General features: G+C 35.8%; 1 protein-coding gene across 7 annotated transcripts in view; it reads right to left on the minus strand.

Annotated features, from left to right (window-relative positions):
• The window catches only part of REV1 (REV1 DNA directed polymerase), a 100,953-nt gene that overhangs the window by 28,146 nt on the left and 49,020 nt on the right, over positions 1-23,787 (minus strand). For 6 of the 7 annotated variants that reach the window (XR_003609389.2, XM_028103829.2, XM_028103830.2 and 3 more), the window contains 5 exons: positions 13,184-13,352; positions 9,392-9,544; positions 6,057-6,766; positions 3,431-3,538; positions 1,855-1,971 (listed from right to left, as the gene is read on the minus strand). Coding sequence is in view for 6 of the 7 variants with exons in the window: in XM_028103829.2 (XP_027959630.2) it covers positions 1,855-1,971; positions 3,431-3,538; positions 6,057-6,766; positions 9,392-9,544; positions 13,184-13,352 (1,257 nt within the window). In the remaining variant the exon portion in view is untranslated. The remainder of the gene's footprint in view (positions 1-1,854; positions 1,972-3,430; positions 3,539-6,056; positions 6,767-9,391; positions 9,545-13,183; positions 13,353-23,787) is intronic. The other variant, XM_028103831.2, reaches the window with a different exon arrangement.

Here is a 23,787-nt window from a genome sequence, read left to right on the forward strand (position 1 = left end):
TTATAAATATTTTAGGTAAGCTCCTAATGGGTCAAAGGCTTAGGACATAAAAGTGAATGATATAAAGTTAAAGAAAGAATATAAAATGCAAAGTATCATATTCACCTTTTCTAGTGACAGAAACATCTATTTTTGACAGTTTTCAATGGCAAGTGAATTTTCAATATTTCTCCTAATATTTACCTTCTAACTTACCACCCACATTTAGAGGTGGAGGGGATGTGAATTATAAAAGGTCATTACAATGTTATGAAAATCCAGTGGCTAAACTGATGAAGATAATTAAGTAACCCACAACTGTATTCTGTTAATAAACTGCGTATGGTCAGATCACTTGTGAAGGAAGGAAAGATGTAAGAGGACTCATTCTCTGCTACTCCTGAAGAATGTGCACTTGCCAAGGCCAAACTTCTGGACGGAGACTGCCAAACTACAGACGTGCGTGGCAAACGCAAGATTGTACCCACCGGAGGAGCCGAGCGTTGGATAACTGACCGACGTTACCGAATGCTACGTCCAAGGTATTTTTCCTTCTTTCAACATTCATTCAGTGAGATTTTTAACTGAGTGCCCAATAGGTAACAAGTATTATGCATTTCCTTAAGCTACTTATTTGTTTTCTAGAACTTAAGATTTCATATTTTTAATGCCACACAGAAAATACAAAAAGAAAAACCAACCTACCACAAAACCATACAACCAATACTTCAGAAACTACCCATATTGTCACATACCACAATACAACTAAGTGTTAACAAGCTCAATATTGGCTACCCCAAGTCCTACCCATGACACACAAAATGCTAGAATCTCAAAAATCTCTTAAAAGATTTAAAAACCAAGAAAAGCTTTAGGAAATCTGGAAAATACAGATACACATGAAGCAAAAAGACATATCATTACTGTTTTGTACTCATACCTGTAAACAGATAATCACAGCCAAAAAAAGACTAATCCCAAAAAAGGTCCTCAGAAATGTCCAGTGGCTTTCCTTTAGCCTTAACTTCAATGAGATCATTTCTAAAATAATCCCAAGTTTTCATAACTGAAAACCAGGAACCAGAAATAATCAGGATGAAATTTAACTGCTTTGCCTTCCATTCCACTGTGTACCTAATTTCTGACTACTTTCTGATTAATATTTTTCTGGAAAACTAATTTAAAAATTTTTTTTGGCTTTGCAGACATCTATGAGAAACTGACAGTGACAAAGAATTTAATTTGCAAGCAAATATTTCTCAGGGAATTTACTTAGGGGGAAAAACAGATATAAAAATCTTAATAGTATTGTGAACAGTCTAAGTTATGATTTTTATTTATTAATAGCAAAAATTCAAAAGCCGGCGAGGCAAGATAATGTTGAAGCAGGTTCAGCAGAGACATGGGGAATGATTTCTGGTTTTATCTTCTTATTCCAATAAATAAAGTCCTACTGTTTCTTATTCCACTGCCTCATACAAATCTTTAGCAACATGAACTTTAGTGTCTTTACTGTGATCAGTGACCAAACAACTAGTAATTAACTCTCCGGTCTAGAGGCTTCCACAAAGTGATGTCCAGAATTTTATTTTCATCCCCAATCTAAATGTATACAAAGCAAACTAATCACATCTTATAAAACATTCTTCACTCTCTGTCCCAGGAAAATATCATCTAGTTCAACAAAGCAGAGCCATGAACCAGTCATTTGTATTGTATATGGATTTTGCTTTAAGATGTCACTGACACCTTTAAAACCCTTGAATGAAAAAGCTCATTATTTCAACTCTTTCATTTCTGTAACAAGAACACCAGCAGCAAAATCCAGACGTCTTCAACAGGAGCACCGTGACTTCAAAGAGAGCTCATTTGTACCTGCTTTGCCTTTCAGGATTTTATTCTGGTAATATTGCCACTCCAACTGAGGGTTAGCACCGGGACGTAAAGGTGCCCTTCCTGTGCCTCTGTTACTTGTAACAGCCACTGGTTTTCCTGTGAGGAAAAGAAAAAAATTATTTTTAAATCTAAGTACAGGAATGTTACTTTAAATCTAAGTACAGGAATGTTAACACTGACAACATATAAAGGAAAATTTTTCGCAAGATTTAAAAAATACAGCATTTTTTTTCTTTAGCTTTCTTGAGGCATTTTAATCCATAAAGGAGCCAACATCTTTAAAAGTTATCAATTACCATGCAAAGACCATCTAAGTTTCTCAACACCCCCCTAAAAGTAAACTATTTATGACAACTTTGATGCATTTATTCAACTTAAAAGCAATGCTTTCACTTTGCTTCCCCATTGTTTTTGTCTGGTTTCTTGCAGTAGAACACTAGTCAACTTTGATCCTAGATTCGAATTAGAGGGGTGGGAGAGGGAAAGAAAAACCAACTATATCTAGATATTTTATATTTCTCGTTATCAAAAAAGTAAGGTAACATCTAAACTAATCTTTCAATTTTACAGCAAGAGAAACAAATGTATATGCAGAGGGACCACAATCTGACCTACTATATAATCAAATGTGAGAATACAGTCCCTCAGTTTTTGGTTTAGTTATAAAATCTTTGATGTATAAAATCTTTAGTATAAAAGCTTTCATTTCCTTGTACATGCATTAAATTACAAGAAAACTGTTAACTTTTAAATCAAGAGCATGGATAATTTGTATATATGTTACTGAATGCATTTGTTGTGAGAATAAAAAAAAATTATGCATCAGAGTGACTCATCAGGCTAAACCCAATTCTTTAACATTCTAAACTTCTTTAAAAGCTGAAGCAGTAGCTACCCGTGACAAAAATAAAGCCCTGGTATTAACACAGCAGCTTCTGTGCTCTCCTTAAAGGAAGAACAGACTCTCAGAAGAAAATGCTAGGAGTTAACATCTTTAAAGCACAGACAGAACTACTGAAAAACCCAGAATAAATGTTTTTAAAAGTACTGCCTAGCTCACAAATACGTGAAAGTCCATTAAACAAAGATGACAGCATATCTTAGCAATATTCAATAATGCAAAATTATTCTCTAACCAAAAGGTTGGAATGTGCACTAGCATCAGGACAGTTGATCAAGTTATTTATTCAAGAGAGAGAAAGCTCGGTGACCCCAGTTGCAGACATATGCTACCACAAAATTTCCATTTAATAACAAAGTAATAGTAAATATATAAAAATGTAGAAAATGCCCAATACCAGTCTATATTAGTCTTAGATGACAAATCCTTCAGGTGAAGAGTATTCTTCCCTAAAGACCTGACCTCTTTAGAGAGAAAAAAGCATTTCTAATTTCCCTTTATCTTTTTTGATAATGGATGGAGTCCAGAAAATTTGGAAGCAGGAATTTATTTTGCTAAGGAAAATTAGAATAAATATTTCTCAAAGATTTTTAGATCCTTTAGAACATATAACAATATTATCAATTTTCTTAAAATATAAACAAGAATACAGACCTTTGAGATCTGGTCTATTTCGTATACCCACTGATACAAAGAAGCAATCCATATCAACATGCATTATACAGCTCTGAGGCCTGGGTGAACTCAATACTGACATATTTCCTAGAAGGAAAAAGAAAACATTCAAACCCCAAACTAATTCTTAATATTTAAAAATATCAGGTCTATTTAATTTTAGAAACTGTATTTTCAAGTGCCTATAAAGTAGAATGAAGTCTCAAAAAAAAACAGAATCTATTACAGACCATTTCTACCACCTCAAGAGACGTCAAATTTCAGTTTCTCTTGCTCCAAAAGTAATCCAGAGATACATATTTAGTTTCCAAGCATAATTTGAAATCAATTATGAAGATACCATGTTTTCCTTGTCTATATTCTAATAATTCTAATAAAACAAAGTATGTCTAAATGCTTATCTTAAAGTTATTTCTGTGTGCCGAAGATTTTATCAAAATGTATAAAGGTGTTTTCATATATTTAGTTACATGGAACTAAGTAACTCTAAATGATCAGTATTTCATGCAGTCTACAAACATTCCTTGATTAAAAAAAAAAGTAAAAACTGCTACTGTTATTGAGTGTTTGGTAGGTGTCATGCACTGCTGTAAGAGGATAACACGTATTTAAATTTCCACAACAATGCTGAGGTAAGTAATCTTATTATGCCCATTTTACAGATGAATATTATGTTAATAATTATGTTACGCAGCCAGTAAGAAGAGGCTGAGCTGGTAATCAACCCCAGGTGGTCTGATTTGAGCCCTCAAGCCATCACACTGTTGCCCTAGATATATTTAGAAAAGTCTATAAAACAAAAATCTATATATAAATCTGTATACATATAAATGTATATGAACTTTCCTCCTTAGACCATTAAACGCTATTAAAAATCAGCTCTGAAGCATATGTGCCACTTTCACAAAGATAAAGCTGAGTGTCCTCTCCTAACGACTCTGCCTTCTAATCACCATGATTAGATTTGATTTATCAGGGCTACTTTAACCAATCCAACCACAACAAGAGCTTTCCTCTTTACCAGTTTCATCCTTAGCCCTTCTCCCTGGTCCTGGTCCAAGATATACAAGTCTTGGAAATAAGAACCCTGAGCTTATAAAAAGTTCTAATCTCATAAAGGACTTTCTGCTGATAAAAAATACTAGTACTGAAGGTAGGTCTTCATGATAGGTTTCCCAAAACTTTCATTTTTACTCCCCAAAGGTTCAGACTCCACCATTTACCAAATTGTGACTGAAAGCATTTACCAAGTTCTCACTACGTGCGAGGCACTGAGCCTTAGTTCATGTTATCTTCCCTAAGCTCAGCAGCCCATGAGGTGAGCTTCATGGACTACCTATCGCTCCACCGTGAAGAGGAAACTGAGACCCAGAGAGGTGAACTAACTGGCCCATGGTCCTGCAGTATAAGAGCAGCAGGACCAGGATTCAGATTCAGACTATATTATCAAACTCCAAAGCCATGCACTTCCTTGCTAGCCTCTACATTATCTCAAGAAATGATTTATAAAATAAATCTTAACAACCATAATTCTGCTGTATAGAAGTATTATATAAACATAATGTAAACAACCCAAAATAACTGCTTTCAACATTCAAGTAGTACAGAATGCATATATACCATATACCTACCCAATGCTTTCATACAATACAAAAATTTATCATTTTATTCCCATTCATGAAACTAATTTGTAATAGTTCTTTGAAGCTTTCAAAATTAAATGACCTTTACCATATAAATGGTCAAGGGATGATGTATGGATAATCTAATACCTATAACATTATTCTGAAATATTTCATAATAACAGAAAGCATTTAGGAATACCTCAAACACAACAAAACAGAAAAAACCCCACATGGAGAAGATCTATCACTTTCTAGGACAGAACCATGAGCTTCCCTCTGTACCTCAGTTTCCACAGCTATTAAGTTCAAGGGTAGTATTAGATAATCTGAGATCTCTCTCCAAAAAAAAAAAAAAAATATATATTCTGTAAAAAGCACCTCAAACCTCAGAGCATATACTAATCGATAATGACTGCACAGAAATATAGCCTGTAATTGTTGGTTTTGTTTGCTTTTGAAGACAAGTATTAAAAGTATTAAAAAACAAAATACAATTAACCCATCTACTTTTATGTGAAAATACTTACTCTCACTACATTACAGTTATTATGTCAGTTATTTAATAATTTAAAAATCATTAAGATGCCAGCTTCTGAAATTAACAGTTACTCTTGCCAAACCAATTTATTCTTACAGGAGTTTATGCACTGAATATAATACATGTAATATTTTACACAGTTCAAAACTTCAACAACTGACAACGTCTACATGAGGAATGAATGAATGCTCAGAATCTCAACCTTGTTACTGTTTAAATTACCTAAAAATATTCAGTTAGCCACATTTAAATCTAAATTTGTAAAAAATAGTAAGAAAGCTTTCTATAATCTGCTAGGCTCACTGTAACTTATATATCCTGATATTCCTAAAGACTTTTATATTATGAGAGCTTAGTATTGATCAGAATACCAATGACAGCTTAAGAACAAAATGGTCAAGCATGATTGTTTCTTAAGAAAACAATTTTAGTAAGTATCTACCTGTGTCAGTTACAACAAGTGCAGACCTGCCTGTTTTCATTTTTTTTAACTTTTCCCTTCCTGGAAAGATACCACTACTTTGTCTTTGTAGGGTACTGACAAACTCAGTCAATTCACACTTCCACATTGATATGTGATGCAGTCTTGAGCGGGAATAGAAGTCTGAAATAAAATTGCAATCTGAGGGTTTGGGTGGCACTGAAGGTGCTGCCTTGCTAAGAGTAGGTACTGAAGAAGTGCTTTTTGTGCTTGAAGGCCCCTGAACAGCGGAGTGGTGAGCACCATTTATTTTAGTGTTACTGTGCAAAGATGATAAGGAGAAGGAATTAGTTCTGTGTGGATTCCGCACAGCATCTGTGTTTCTAGTGCTTTGTTGCAACTGCTGCACAACGCAGTCTCTGAAGTCAGTGCTGCTCTTCTCAGCCTGCTCCTCCTCCTGGGCGAAGTCTGGAGAAAGCCTGCTGGCAACACTGTGGCCCATGGGCACCAAGCAATCCTGCGTCTTTAAGGCACCATTAGAGCTAGGAGTGTGTCCATTAAAAATGGCAGCGCTGTCTCTGTGATGCGGAATTCCGTTTTGTTTCCTTCCTGGAAAGATCTGCTCCAGCTCCGTAAAACTAAAATCATTATTTACATCTTCTTCATTCCAACTATTCATTCCATTGACTTTGACTTCATTATCTGTCTCAGTCTTCTTAATTATGTGATTTCTATAGCAGGAAAGAAGATTTAATTTCAATTAATGTGTGACTTTCAGGCTAAAACAATTTTTAATGTAAACACGGTCTTAGAGATATGCACTTCAATATTTCTCTGAAAAATTAAGCCATAAATTTTATATTCTTTCTCTTCCAACAAAAGATAATTCTTAGCTAAACCAAAGTAGCAAGGTAACTAGGAAAATTCTATAAACAGTCTTTTAGGGTTTTTTTTTTTTCAAACTTCAAACACTCCCAAAGAAGAAATACAATGGAATCTCAGATTGAAGAAAAATAAAAACTATTTGCAATCACTTTTCCCACTAAAAATTAAATGGGACCTGTAATCTCTAAATATCCACTTTGAAGCAGTGTCTGGCATTTACTAGGGAGTCAATAAATTATGGGACTCAATATAGAAAGCTCCCATAAAAATGGGTAAGAAACTTTATTTGAATAATTATTCCTAGTTTTAGTTTTATGTAAGGCACTGTTCAACATATTAAATCCAATACTGCTACAATCCTAGGGCCAGTCAGTTTTACTCAGGAAGACTGACAGACTATATGTATGTACTAATCCATTAATGGGGCCAATTGCTGCATGAGTAGATAAAAAGTAAGAACCAGGTTAATGTGTATGGGTAATTCAGGAAAAAAATATACCTAGAAAAATGAGGACACTTGCTCATTAACAGAGGAAATAGCATTTCATTTCTAAGAAAAGCATATTCAGATGCCAGGGTGGTCCAAGGCAATATGGACCAAGTTTCCTGATGACAAGTTTATAAACGCAGGACCTATGACAAATGTTCCGCTAAATTCACATTGTGACTCCTCTAGATGTTTGCTTGGTAATGCTCTATAATAAAGACAAAACTCATCTGCATTCACAAAAATTATCTAAGTAACAAATACAAAAACCTGAATTACAGAACAGTAATTCATTCCACTTAGAAACACCCACACCATTAATCCAATTACAATTCAGGCTCCAGAAACGGTTGCCTGATACATGGCACCCAGGCACTGGTGAGGTTACCACAGTATTACCAGGTTTAATCTAAAAAGTCCTTCATTCTAATACCAACATAATATATTAGTAATAACAGTCTGAATACACAGAGAAGTCACACATGAGTCAGATGCAAAACATTACCACCCATTTCTGGGTTGGTCCTGTCTGGCTAAACCATCTCATGGAATATGACAGCCAACTCTGATTAGGTCCAATCCTCACAGATGCATGCCAGTGAAAGGGAGAAAGACCAATAGGAAACGATTAAAAGAAGAAAGAAAGAAAACCTAATTTCCTCTGCGTCTGGCCCTTGAGATAAAGAGAAAGCAAGGGAACAAGAAGTCACATAAAAGAATTTCAAAGGAATTTATAAAATGTATTGAATATACCAAAACATAAAAGATCACAGAGAGCAACAAAAGTGAAGTAATTCAGAAAAGCCTGATGTCTAGATCTGTATCACAAATAGTAAAGATTCCTTCCACATATACTAGCAACATATGCAACAGAATTGCATATATTGGCAATAGACACACTGCTAATATACATTCTTTCTATACTGTAGTTTTTCAGCCTAGATAAATGGATATTCATGAAGTAGCTGTAGTGGAAATATATCACTGGTAATATACATTAATTAGGCAAAAGTGTACATGTATTAAAAAATACAATCTAATTGGCACAAAGAATTTCAAAAAACCACATTTTCTATTTTTATTAGTGTGGGTAAGAAAAAGATATAAAGTTGTACATTCAGAAAGATTTTCTGATATTATTTGTTGTGTACCTTGAGGATACTAAAAAAATCACAAGTGTCAGATAATGTGAAAAACATGTGAATATGCTTACAAGTGAACACAAGCTAAAAAACAAATGACAACAACAAAAACTACAGAAGGTAGGAACATCAGATCCTCCCAGGTTAATTAGACTCCTGGTCTTTAAAAAAAATATATCCAACTCCCAAAGCAACCAATTTAATAAGTAAGGAGAAGGCTAACGATAATGAACCACCTGATACACACGTTAAGGTAACACACCAATTAATCATGAAACAACTTTATCCAAGATTATTGCAATTAAAGCTTAATCAGTGTATTTTTTAAAACCTGCCACATGGACTCAAGTCTAGAGTTACCTCTCACTGTACCATTGAGAGTCACCAACTAAATTTTTACTGATATAAAAATATTAACATATGTAAACTTGCTACAAATTTGGAATTTTTCAAAACTACCTAGAAATGTTAACATTTTCATTATGTATATAGCACATAACAAAAGTATACCTGGCACAGTTAGTTCATTTTTTTGAGACAGGAACATTCCACAGCAAATTACTTATACGGAAATAATTACTTTCAGGAAAACCCATGGGAAATTTTACTTCTAATAATTTAAGATCCATTAGTTTAACATGGGAATCGAAAATGACTGGAAAAGCTTTCTTATTTATATTTTATTTGTGAAGCTTTCGTAATAAAAACAATTTTTAGGCAAGACACCCACACACAAATTTTAACATGTTTAATATAGATGAATGACTATCTTCCGCAAAGCAGGGGCTATAACCACTGCTAAAACTCAGCTTTGCAGCATTCCGCAAGGTAGACAAACTTACACCCTGTTGTTGAGCTGTTTGGCTACACTGCTTGGACCTGGCCCAGGTTCCTCAGCTTTGCATGCAGGATTAAAGTTGAGACCTTTCTGCATGTTGGACTGCTTGCTGTACAGCTGATAGGGAATGCAGGACAGCAGTCGTCCAGCTTTGATGCTGAAACAAAAAAGTAACACTAATTTAAGAGTTCGATACTTGGGGAAAATAAGCTTCACGAAAACTCAACGTCTGAAATAATGAAATAATGCGAGTTTTTCACCAAGAGCCACCTCTTTTCCTAGTTTATTTCCTCTCGCTTGGTTTTAGTGGCTCTAATGCAACATCATCTTCCTTAAACACTTAAGAATAAGACATTCTACCCATGAAAAGACACACATCTGAACTTTAAAAAGTTAGGGCCCAACAACCTTACAGGAGGGGTAAAAAAATAACTATAGAGGAGGATGACAAAACTACATGCAGAGTTTAAATATTTTAATCATCATGACTTTAATATTTACCACAATTCCCCCTCAAACAATTCATATAGAATCAAGACTTTCTCAAATCTTTCACATATGAAGTATTTCCAGAATAACTAAAATGGATGAGGATTCCCAGTTTCCACACTATGATCTCAGGAAAGGAAACAAACAGGTATGAAAATAGGTATACAACTTCTTGCCCTTTCTCCTACAGGGTACAGAATGTCTTCTTATTACAGATAACTGATAGTAAACTACTCATTGGTAAGCACCTGAAGACCGAGAATATATTTTCTAATACAATGTTACCTAAAAGTCATTGGGGGATAGTCTGAAATGTGTCTCTTGGCTAGTTAGCCAATTAAGAACAATTTTAGAAGAACTCTGTAGTACTGAGAGAAAAATGTAAATGATACCAATTAAAAAAAAAAAAGCCAAATCTATACTAGAAACTAGAGTCATACACATTTTCTATGAAGAATAAATTGAAGAAAGATACGAAAACACAAGAGAAATGAAAAAAATCATAAGGTGAAATCACGATCAACTTTTATTTGAGTTGAATAAGCACTCTAATATTAATACTAAATGTGATTAGAAACGTTTTAACCCATAGAAAGTATGAGCTCTTCATAGTATCATAAGTACCTAACAAATGTGCTAACACATTATAGTCTGGGAGCTTAAAAAGAAAGGGCAAATCTGGCTGGGAACCAGTACCCCCAGCTGGCATGAACTGCAACAATCATCAGCTCTACGCGGCAAACCTAACCATAGGAGGCAGGGTCCCCTGCTACAAAAGACTCAACACACAAAGAACAGCAAAAACAAAATCAGCCTTTAATAACTTAGGACAGGGGTTTTAAACTGTGCTCCATGACACTGTCAGGCTTGATGAGGCAGTGGGGTGAATCGCAGCACCTTCTATCTTTCAAATGTCAACATTAAATTGTCTGAAAAAAAGGGTTATGACAAAAATTTGAAAATCCCTAATTTACAATATACTATATAAAAGGGTAAGATATGCCAGGCAAGGTTTCGTAAAATAATCTCCTACCTAAAACTAATGCACATAGACTTCTCCATTAAAGGACTCCCCTGCCTCTTAGAAGTGGTGGCCCTATAATCATGCCCACATTAACTCAGGTTTGATGGCACATACACAGACATCAGGGAATTCTAATCAAAGCAAAGTTATCACCCCCACACTTAGACGTGGTAGCTGCTTTTTAAACTTCTCAAACTAAAAATAGGAAAACAATTAAAGAAAAGATGTCATGTACCATTCATTAAATAACTAAAATGTTTAAAATTTTTAGTATAATAAAATCTCATAAAAACACTACTAAGAAAAGATGAACAAGACTGGGATTAGAGTATGAAAGAAAACAGTACTGTGATTGCCCAAAAGGATTCCATGCTAGGACATGTAGACAGTGGGCATTTATTTTATATATTAAGACATATGCTCAGGCTGATCCATTTCCACATGGGCCAATTCATCTATAATAAGCTTAGTTAAATGGCAAAGAGCAGACCTAAATAGGAGTCAGAAAAATCTGGATTCTGAATCCTGCTATTCTTGGGAGAGTTAGCCTTATCAGCTCTGCCTTTTCATATGTAAAATGAAGCAAACAGGACATATAATCAGTTATTTAAAAACAGATGATTAAGCCTGACTTCAAACTGAAATAAAATCTGTTCAAGTGATCTTTAAAACTTACAACTGCCGTAAGTTGCTTTTTCAATTGTATTCTCTCTTTAGTTGTATTCAGGGCAAGAAGGAAGAGCAGGTTAAAAAAAGAAAAAAAGCTATAATGAAAACTACTATTTTCTAAGCAAATCAAGTTCCACCCAGCAAGCATCCTTTTCAGCCCACTTTCCTAATATCTATGGATCTCTCCCCATTCCCTCCAAAATCAGACTAATATTCTCAGATCCAATTCTAGCCCTAGCATGATGATAGGATTGTCTATACATGACACCACACAGCCCAACTCTGGAATGATACTAACTGCACAGCTCCTTTTTTAAGGAGATACACAGCTAAAAGCCACATTCAATGATCCTATGTAACGAAGGGACAGGTCATGAGAAAACAGCAAAAGGAATCAATAAGATGTTCCACGGATGGGCCATCAACTTAATCCCCCAAAGTTTAAAAAACCCTTAATCTATAAGATACATTTGGTTTTCTGGAAGTCAAATGTACTTTTTCAAAATGCACTTTTGACATTTCGGAATTAATTTTCCAATACTTGATAATGTTTATAGAATAAAAATAACAAAGGAACTTCTTATATATGATGCCTCTAACAATGGGTCAGGCACTGTGCTAGATACTTTGCATAAATTATTTCTCACCTAATCATAGCATATCAATATTAAGCCTTCTTTTACAAATGAGGATTTTAATAGTTTAACTTTTAACTTTCATAAATCTAGCAATTACTCATATATATTATATATCATTTCAAGATATAAATCACTTAAGTTATGGCTCATCATCAAGGTTCAGATGACATATTTAAATTTAGGGAGTTGGTATGAATGGACGATGATTTACAACATCAATTCCAAAACAACAGAAGAACCATAACGTAACAACTAAAAAACTGCTCTTCCTCTCTGTCCCCTCTCCCAGTACACCAGGTCCACAATACCTTGATTTTCTTTTTTCCCCCTTAGCATGTATTAACTTTTAACTTATAATTTACTCATATATTAAGAATATTGTTTTAATGTTTTCTTCAATAGAACATAAGCTCCAAGAGGTAGGGAATGGATCTTTATTTGCTTCACTGATATTTCCCATGTACATAGCCCATCAGAGATGTACAAACATTTGCTGAATGAACACCATGCTGAGCCAACCCCTACCCATCACTGCTTCCTGCTGCTTACTTGAGTCATCTCCCCTAATTCCTGGTAGCTGAGGCTGCAAGAACACTAACATACTTGGTTGCCTAAATTATCAATGTGCGTTTAAAGAGTACAACAGGGGTGCCTGGGTGGCTCAGTTATTAAGCATCTGCCCTCAGCTCAGGTCATGATCCCAGGGTCCTGGGATCGAGCCCCGCATCGGGCTCCCTGCTCAGCGGGAAGCCTGCTTCTCCCTCTCCCACTTCCCCTGCTTGTGTTCTCTCTCTTGCTGTCTCTCTCTCTGTCAAATAAATAAAAAAAATCTTTAAAAAAAAATAAAAATAAAAAATAAAGAGTACAACAGTATTAACACATTTTTCACCCTTAAGAGGCAATATAAGTGAATAAGTGTTTATAATATAAAAAGTATTCCAATTTTTAAAACTTATTAATTAAAAATTAAACTTACCTTTCCACAATCCATTCTGGCCGAATTACTTTTTCCCCCTTTAATTCTTTAATTTTGGCATTTGGAAGATTTGTGGCAATAATGTGTGTTGTTTTGGATCTGGAATAATACACATGGTATTGCCCTCCATGCAACATCATTAGCTTTCTCAATTCCTCAGCGGAAGGATCTGTAAAATTAATATTAAAGTATGTTAAGACTTTTATATATAAGTAAAGCCCTAGCTGAATAACCCCTTAAAAAGCCCAACTTAAAGAATGTATCATTGATCCACTTCCTCCTGGGCTGTGTTGCCAATGAAAAAAATTGGGAGGTAAATTACAAAGTGATAAGGCTATCTTGCTTTAGCACATCCTCTTTCCTGCTGGTCCACCAACAAAGAAATCTACTGCTAAGAGATGCCCAGAGCAGAGAGGGACCTCGCGTAATGAATCAAACACTACTAACAGCGGATGTTGTTACTGGTATCTTATGTTTTAAAAAATTAACAACCATAAAATCATTTGTAGATCAGTTTACAGAGACTCCAATTAATCCTACACCTCCTTTAGAATAATACAATAGTAGATAGGTAAAGTGCTCATACTTACTATGGGCAGACTGACTGTAGGGCTATTAACAGACTTCACTCCTACGAAGTGTAATAGTTTTTATTTTTATTCAAGAAAATATAAGAAAAGTTAACATTATCAGTTTCTTAATATGAACTTGCACCAAAGCCAAAAAATAAAGTTCACCAATATAAAAAAAAAATCGCAAAAAAGACTATTTTTTCATTTTTGTTTCAAATTATTTTTCCCTGCTGCCCACCCATCCCTCAATTTTTTTAATAAAACTATAGAAAAATATCTTAAACAAGAATCAGTGTGGTTTATGCTTTCCCATAAAAAGTGTGACTCACTGAAGTTATGTTATAACCAATATTACTAGCATCACATTAAACTAATTATTTTCAATAGCTTGTTTCTTCCACCTATTATACTAATGAAAGCTCTAAACTATACCTTCCTCAAAACAGCTGTACCCCAGGGTGGGGGAAGGGGACATCATGGGACGCTTATAAATCTACTTTGTTATCCAAGCAACAGATTTTTCTTAAGCCCAAGCAATACAGGTCCAAGTATTAGGACAGTTTTAGTGTTCCGAAGAAGAAAAAAAAAGTAACAAAGCACATGTAGATATAACAGGTTTGGTCAAATCCTGGTAAATTCTTATAGTGTAGAATTCATCTGATGTTACTGATTGCACATATTGGCACTGCTTAATAGAAATATAATGTAAACCACAAATGCAAGTCACATATATAATATAGGAAGCTCACTATAGTAAAAGGTAAAATTAATTTAAACAATATTTTTAACCTCAAGGAACCAAAACATTATCACTTCAACATCTTCAACATATAATCAACATAAAAAACGGATATTTCACATGATTTTTTTATACTAAGTCTCCAGCATTTACAACATTTGTCAATTTAGACTAGCCACACTTCAAGTGCCTAACTAGGATTTACCAAACTGGACAGTGCACTAAAAAAGAAAAATGAAAGCAACCTTTAAATAAAATTAATTCAAAATTCATAATGGAAGATTTTCAGAGGTTAGGAATCACAAAAACTACAGCATCACAATGATTTAATGTAAAACAGTGGAAATTAAACAGCTAGCCAGTCAGAAATCTCTAGTTTACTTAATTTCTTTTGCTAAAGATTAAAAAATTTGGCTGACATAATAGTATAAAGTACCAAATTAAAGGCTAAATACAACATAATAACATGGACAGACACTAAATCCAATAGAAAGCAAGGAAATGCAAAAAAGTATTTACAAGTTAATCTACAACTTTCCTAAACCAATTCTAACTGTATTCAATAATTAAACAGCAAACAGGCTGAAAGAACACATTACCTTTGTCTGCACATACCTACAAAAGCACTGTCCCCTCTACTGCTTGCTCTCTGAAATCGAATTACTGCAGAAATTTGTAACTGGAAAACCTGCACAATTCACTGGCCTACAGGATGAAATTAAGGAGGCTCCCTGAAGTTCAATTTTGCAAACTCTTGCCTATTCGTCAGTGTGAAGTGAACCACGAAAACCAATCGAATTAAAAGGTACGATCACATGAACTCTGGTGTCAGACCAACCTGGGTTTAACAAGGACTTAAATCCTTTAAGCGTTCTCCTCTTTACAAATAAGTAAGTCTGGCACATAGGAAGTACTCAATATAAAAATTGTTATTACTATAAACCATGACAGCAGAACTCCTTTCAAGTAATGTATGACTTGAGGATCCTGCCCTGGACCTAAAAAAAGTAGTAGAAGACACCACACAACAGTTAGGGCTGACACACAGTAGCCCTAACTTTTCAAACAAACACAGAATTGCCAATAACGCACTAGGGACAGCAGTCAGGAACCACTCTGCCAGCCCAAACAGCCTGGCAGGCACAGTGGCTGGTGGCGGCCCTCATTTTCACAGCTTTTTGATATTTTTAAAATAGTATTTCTCTCTGGCTCTATTTCTTCAGCAATAGAACATTACAAGTTCAAAAGAATATAAACAACAGCTCTGAAGATTTGCACAATAAATTCATTTTTTGTTTAACACTCTCCTTAAATTCAGCAGATGTGGGCTAGTTAGGGAAAAATGTTTGGAGGACAGTACCCAACCCCATGAAATCTCTAGGACACTAAGCTTTGTGGAACTCCATCCCTGCAATCTACTACACCAGGGAATTTTCTTCCTACTACTAATAACAATTTGAAATTACCCTATTTGTTTACTCTTTTGTTGTTGGATTTCCCCCTTGATCGTGTGCACCTTGAAGGCAGGAACCTTGTCTGTTCCATTCATTTCCATATGTCTGGGACAAAGCAGGTGGTTCAGTACACATTTACTGAATTAACTGGCATATCCCATGCATCAAAGCCTCCTGCCTAGAGTTTTCACCCCTCTAGCAAACAAAAGTGGAGTGTAAGTAGTATTACCACTTCAATTCTCAAAATATTTATTCAGTAACTCAACAAATTAGGCCATATAGCACAGGGTCCAGAGCGAGACCGAGTGAGTACAAATCCTAGCTCAATCCCTTGCAAAGTTGTGTGGACCTCAAGCATGTTACTTAACTTTGCAGGGCCTCACTTTTCTCGTATGTAAACCGGGAATAATAGTGCCTCAGAGGGCTGCTGTGGGATTAAGAGCTAAAAATTATAAATTGCTAAGAAAAGAGCCATGCACATAGTAAGAAATATGTGTCAGCTATTACCAGCATCATTATTATTGTTACCATCTCTTATCCCAAAAGCAGAAAGGAGAAAAACTCCCATGGCTGAGGCTGTTCTCTTCCTATAAATCATTTAATTTTTTCAATTTATACTCCCACCTATAAATCCTTCTCTGTGGCCCACCCTCCAGTACCTTTTCCTTCAAGAAAGTCCTTGATGTACTCGCAAGGATAAGAAAACAAAATGAAAAATCAAACAAAACAAAAGAAATATTCAGAGAAACTTTATCCCCCAAATCTTTACAACTGATGTGACCCTCTAGAGAATGTCAGAACTAAAAAAGCTTTTAGAGATCTCATAACCACTTCATTTTCCTTATTAGTATAAACAAGCTTAATCAAGTTAAACCAACTAGACCAATTCAAACAGTAGATAAAATTATCCCTCAATCCTCATTATACATCCTCACTGAACATATTATTTTTAAATACATTAGAATATAAAAGAGTTAACTTAATCACCAACAAAAATCAACACCATAGATTACCAATGACAACTTGGTGAAGACCCTTTAAAGAAAAGAAGAGTGTCTCTGAGGGTCAGCAGCTCCCAAAAATGACTACCAGAGGAAAAGAAAAAACACTGGCTCTAACAAAAGATTTTTTTACACATGTGTAAAAAACTGGCACATGTGCCAATTGAATGATTTCCCCTGAAGATACACTAAATTTTTCAATAAGCAAGTTATTATTCATCAATGTACTTAAGGTTTCTTATAAATAGCATCAACTTTAGGCAGATTAATTTGTAGAAAAATAAAGATCACAGAGACTAAGGTAACTCTCCGAAGTCACATGCAGCTGGTGGGACAGCCACAATTCCGGCCCAGGTTCCTGTCTCCAACCACTCATACTCGATCAACTTTTTAACATGCTGCTACCCTGGATAGAAAGGCCTGGTTTCCAGCTGCAGTGTGACACTGAAAAGTTGTAACATCTCAGGCAACTGATTCATCCCACTTAGCCTCAGTTTCCTCTTTACAAAATGAGAAGCTAAACTAGATGATACTTAAGATTCCTTACAAAGCTACTGTGTAATTCTGTGCACTAAAACCATTATTGCCAGCAAACAAAACTTGAAGACTATTTCACGAGAGAAAACAAAGCAGGTCACTCAATTTTATGGATAAAGAAACTAAAGCAGAAAAATGTAAACAAGTAGGGGCGCCTGGGTGGCTCAGTCGTTAAGCGTCTGCCTTCGGCTCAGGTCATGGTCCCAGGGTCCTGGGATCGAGCCCCGCATCAGGCTCCCTGCTCAGTGGGAAGCCTGCTTCTTCCTCTCCCACTCCCCCTGCTTGTGTTCCCTCTCTCGCTTTGTCTGTCAAATAAATAAAATCTTTTAAAAAAATACATACGTTAGCAAGACATTGGAAAAAGGTCACAAACTCACATATCTTGATTATCTAATAAACCACAATGTCTTGTACATATTACAGGTATAAAATTCAGTAAGTTTAGGTCAAATACTATAAAGTCCTTAAAAGCAAATATTGTCTCTACTGTGGCCAACGTATAAGGGAAACACAATAAACTGGAGATCAAAAGTCCTGAATTCAGTCTGGCTCTGCCAAAATTAACAAGTTTCTACTATTTTTATGGTTTAGTGTGACAGAGGTCAAACGGGATTATTGGAGCAAATGAATCCTAAGGTTTCCTTCAGACTTAAATTATTATGAAATCTATTTGGCTTCCAGACAAATTTTCTATCACTGCCTCATGTTCAATTACCAGGAGCTTCGATCACATTAAATACCATCACAGAAAGAAAAAAAAAAAAAAGTCAGTATTATATAACCAACTCTACAACCCATCAAAAAGTCAGTAATAGTGCTTTTGATGACCTGGTTAAAATAAACCATCTTTTATGTGTATTTTACCAGATTCCCTGCTCAACTGAGTTTATCCCCTGTAAGCAAGTTCTATATCTGATCCTATTATATGCTAACAATATTTGTGAATAGGGAAAGACTTAAGGGGTCTTTGCTTCTATTAATCTCTCAACAAGCAATACTGTCAATGTTTTCATTTACATATATGTAGGTATTATATATTTAAGTGAATCTATGTGTGTAGAATCATACATCCCAAAACGTCTGCATCAAACCCCAAACTGTCCATTAAAATACAGGCACAGAAGATCCAAGACATCTGAAAAAAAGTGTAACTAGTCTACTCTTTTCATTTGCGGCTTTCCTACTGAGGCAACGCAGTGGTGGTTTGAAACATGACACAGGATCAGTATGCTCAGAAAATTTCCTCTATGACAGAGCAATCTGACAGTCATTTTTACTAGCAATAATCCTAAATACCTGATACAGAAATTTAAGATTAGATGCCCATTTCCCTAAGCCATTATATTTAACAAAATATGCTTTTTAAGATATATAATACTTGGCATACCCTGTTAAAGAGTAAGTGCTCTCAACACATATTTACTGAACAAAATAACAAGGGTAAATTTTTATACATGATAATAAAACTTGAAAATTTCATTTTTTTCGTTCCCATGGTCAGTAGACATGTGTGTCCGTTCTAGTGGCACCAATATATATGTCAATTTTATTTAAAAATACCCACCTCAGGGCACCTGGGTGGCTCAGTCATTAAGCGTCTGTCTTCAGCTCAGGTCATGATCTCAGGGTCCTGGGATCGAGCCCCACATCAGGCTCCTTGCTCAGCGGGAAGCCTGCTTCTCCCTCTGCCTGTTGCTCCCCCTGCTTGTGCTCTCTCTCTCCCCCGCTCTCCCCAATAAATAAAATCTTTAAAAACAAAACAAAAACATCCACCACTTTGCAGAGCAAAAATAAAACTGTCATTAGTTGCTTTTTTTTTTTTTAAAGATTTCATTTATTTGACAGAGAGAGATAGAGCGAGAGAGGGAACACAAGCGGGGGGGAGTGGGAGAGGAAGAAGCAGGGGGAGTATGAGAGGGAGAAGCAGGGAAAGTGGGAGAGGGAGAAGCAGGCTGCCCGCTGAGCAGGGAACCCCATGCGGGACTCGATCCCAGGACCCTGGGATCATAACCTGAGCCTAAGGCAGACACTTAATGACTGAGCCACCCAGGCCCCTTCATTAGCTACTTTATAACCAACCATAAGCAGGTAAAAAACTGAGGAAAGAAAATAGACATGAATTTAGGGCCTATTCCAGTCAGGTCCTTGACCAATACCTTATTTCACTTACTCCTCATCACCAGTGATTCCAACACTGGAACCAAACAGTAGAGTCTTGGCATCACAAGTCCTGTGTGAGATTATTAACTTCATTTCAATACTATTCTTACCTGAAGACATGCATTTTTCGGGATTATTTGCAGAACCATTTCCTAACTAAAGCACTGTCACACGATTTTAGTGCCCAGGTTTTGTTATGAAGGTGCTGGTGCTGTTGTCACAGACTACTTTAAACGTCATGTACTCATGTGGCATATATATACAATGACGTATTATTCAGCCTTAAAAAAGCCAGGTTCTAATACATGCTATAACCTTGGGAACCTTGAACCATTTATTATGCTAAATAAACTAGTGACAAAAAAAAACAAACACTGTATGATTCTACTTCTTTGAGGTATCTCATAGTCAAATTCACAGCAACATAAAGTAGAACGGTGGTTGCGGGGCGGGGGGAGAGGAAATGGAGAGTTATTTAATGGATATAGCATTTACAAGATAAAGCAGCTCTGGGGATTGGTTGTACAACAAGGTGGCTATACTTGACACTACTATACACTTTAAAAATAAAGTGGTAAACTTTATGTGTAATATGCCATAATCAAAAATTTAAAAAAAAAAGCAAACCACATTTTGACAGCCATGCTTAAGATAAAAGAATATGCAATGTACCAGTTAGTACCACATCCATATTGTAAACAGGAATTTAGTTTTAGCAAAACAATATCATTCATATACTAACTTCAATTTTATTTTATCTTTAATTTTATTCACATTTAATTTTCAATTCTGCAAAACCTATAATTGTAAGAGCTTGATAGAACATTATTATTACTACCACTTTAGAGCTGGCTTGTGAAAATCAGATGAAAATCTCACAGCTTTGAGATATGGGATTAGCTAATAAGTGACAAAGACCTAGAATTAAATTAAAATCCAAGCCTTGATTTCTGCTCCCATGCTCCTTCTCCAACTTACTGCCTCTCAATAAAATCTACATTCTATATTTCAGAAAAAAGTTTCAGAAAAAGATCAATGAAGATAGTGGGAGCCATTTGCAGACTAAAAATTTCTATATTAATCCTAGAGTCAGCACACATTCAATCAACTTTCCCAAAGTTTTTTTTTTTTAAAGATTTATTTGGGGGAGCGAGTAAAGGAAGAGAGAGAATCCTCAAGCAGACTCTGCTGAGCGTGGAGCCTGATGTGGGGCCCGATCCCAGGATCAAGGTCATGACCTGAGCTGAAACCGAGTCGGATGCTCAACTGACTGAGCCACCAGGCACCTCTAACTTTTCCAAACTTTTTAAAGCTTTGCCATTGTAATTGGAGAAGTGGTATTTGCTACATGAAAACTTAGTAGAAATATTTCAACTACAATAAAACCATGAAGGTTTCCTATTACATCCTTTTAAGCCAAAATTATTAACTCCTTCAACATCCAGAACAAGGGTCTGTTATAAAGAAGACCAATTTCGAATAAAAGGCATGTAAAATAATAACATTTTCAAGTTTTAATAAATTTAAAATCAGGTTCTAAAACTTACAGCTTAAACATATACTTCTTTCTTTTCTATGTGCATTTATGTATCCTTTCTTCAAAAAACACAAGTTCCATCAAAGAACAACTGATCAAAAAGAAAATTCTTCACATAAACTGTTTCTCAGGAGTAGGACTATACAATTTAAGAAGTTTACAAGTATTTTGGAAAGAAAGCTCTGCAAACGTATAACAATATCCAAAGCCTAGTGATTGGAGAGGAAGTGTATACCTACATGGAGGTTAGTGTGTACTACATATGGCATATCCTGTTGGCATATGGCATATTGTGCAGTACATTTCACAATATTTCAATTCAGGACTTAAGAACACAGGTGGTTAAACTTCTGGGTGACAGAAAGTAGAAGGTTAAATTGAACAAGAGACAAAGTAATCTGGGCCAAAAAATACCTCAATGAGTAAATCAGACAGTGAAAATTGATGTTCACATTTTTATTTATTTTGTGCTTTGAGATAAACTATTTTTTATTAACATATAAAGTATTATTTGTTTCAGTGGTACAGGTCTGTGATTCATCAGTCTTACACAATTCAAAGCGCTCACCATAGCACATACCCTCCCCACTGTCTATCACCCAGCCACCCCATCCCTCCCACCCCCCACCACTCCAGCAACCCTCAGTTTGTTTCCTGAGATTAAGAATCCCTTATGGTTTGTCTCGATCTCTGGTTTAATCTTGTTTCGTTTTTCCCTCCCTTCCCCTGTGATCCTCTGCCTTTCTCTGATGGGCTTATTTCGCTTAGCATTAATACCCTCTACTTCCATCCACGTCGTTGCAAATGGCAGGTTTCGTTTTTTGATGGCTGCTTAATATTCCTGTGTGTGTGTGTGTGTGTGTGTGTATCACATCCTTTTTATCCATTCATCTGTTGGATGGACATCTAGGCTCTTTCTATAGTTTGGCTATTTAAACATTGCTGCTATAAACATTGCGGTGCACAAACCCCTTCGGATCCCTACATTTGTATCATTGGGGTAAAGAGCCAGTAGTGCAATTTCTGGGTCATAAGGTAGCTCTATTTTCAACTTTTTGAGGAACCTCCATACTGTTTTCCAGAGTGACTGCACCAGCTTGCATTCCCACCAACAGTGTAGGAGGGTTCCCCTTTCTCCACATCCCCGCCAACATCTGTTGGTTCCTGACTTGTTAATTTTAGCCATTCTGACTGCTGTTAGGTAGTATCTCACTGAGATTTTGATTTGGATTTCCCTGATGCCGAGTGATGTTGAGCACTTTTTCATGTGTCTGTTGGCCATTTGGATGTCTTCTTTGCAGAAATGTCTGTTCATGTCTTCTGCCCATTTCTTGATTGGATTATTTATTCTTTGGGTGTTGAGTTTGATAAATTCTTTACAGATTTTGGATACAAACCCCTTATCTGATATATTTGCAAATATCTTCTCCCATTCTGTCGGTTGTCTTTTGGTTTTATTGGCTGTTTCCTTTGCTATGCAAAAGCTTTTTATCTTGATGAAGTCCCAATAGTTCATTCTGCCCTTGCTTCCCTTGCCTTTGGTGATATGTCTAGGAAGAAGCTGCTGTAGCTGAGGTAGAAGACGTTGCTGCCTGTGTTCTCAAGGGTTTTAAGGGATTCCTGTCTCACATTTAGGTCTTTCATCCATTTTGAGTCTACTTTTGTGTATGGTGTAAGGAAATGGTCCAGATTCATTCTTCTGCATGTGGCTGTCCAATTCTCCCAACACCATTTGTTGAAGAGACTGTCTTTTTTCCATTGGACATTCTTTCCTGCTTTGTCAAAGATTAGTTGACCATAGAGTTGAGGGTCCATTTCTGGGCTCTCTATTCTGTTCTCTTGATCTATGTGTCTGTTTTTTTGCCAGTACCATACTGTCTTGATGATTACAGCTTTGTAATAGACCTTGAAGTCCGGAATTGTGATGCCACCAGGTTGGCTTTCTTTTTCAATATTCCTCTGGCTATTTGGGGGTCTTTTCTGGTTCCATACAAATTTTAGGATTATTTGTTCCATTTCCCTGAAGAAAGTTGATGATATTTTGATAGGGATTGCATTAAATGTGTAGACTGCTCTAGGTAGCATAGACATTTTCACAGTATTTGTTCTTTCAATGCATGAGCATGGAACGTTTTTCCATTTCTTTGTGTCTTCCTCAATTTCTTTCATGACTATTTTATTGTTTTCGGAGTACAGATTCTTTGCCTCTTTGGTTAGATTTATTCCTAGGTATCTTATGGTTTTGGGTGCAATTGTAAATGGGATTGACTCCTTAATTTCTCTTTCTTCTGTCTTGTTGGTGTATAGAAATGCAACTGATTTCTGTGCATTGATTTTATGTCCTGCCACTTTACTGAATTCCTGTATGAGTTCTAGTAGTTTTGGGGCGGAGTATTTTGGGTTTTCCATATAAAGTATCATATCATCTGCAAAGAGTAAGAGTTTGACTTCTTCTTTGCCAATTCGGATGCCTTTTATTTCTTTTTGTTGGCTCACTGCCAAGGCTAGGACTTCTAGTACTATGTTGAATAGCAGTGGTGATAGTGGACATCCCTGCTGTGTTCCTGACCTTAGGGGAAAAGCTGCTTTTCCCACTGAGAATGA

The sequence above is a fragment of the Eumetopias jubatus genome, unplaced genomic scaffold, assembly GCF_037043125.1.
Source record: "Eumetopias jubatus isolate StellerSeaLion01/CBP00866 unplaced genomic scaffold, mEumJub1_p1.0 scaffold_9, whole genome shotgun sequence".
Taxonomy (NCBI): Eukaryota; Metazoa; Chordata; class Mammalia; order Carnivora; family Otariidae; genus Eumetopias; species Eumetopias jubatus.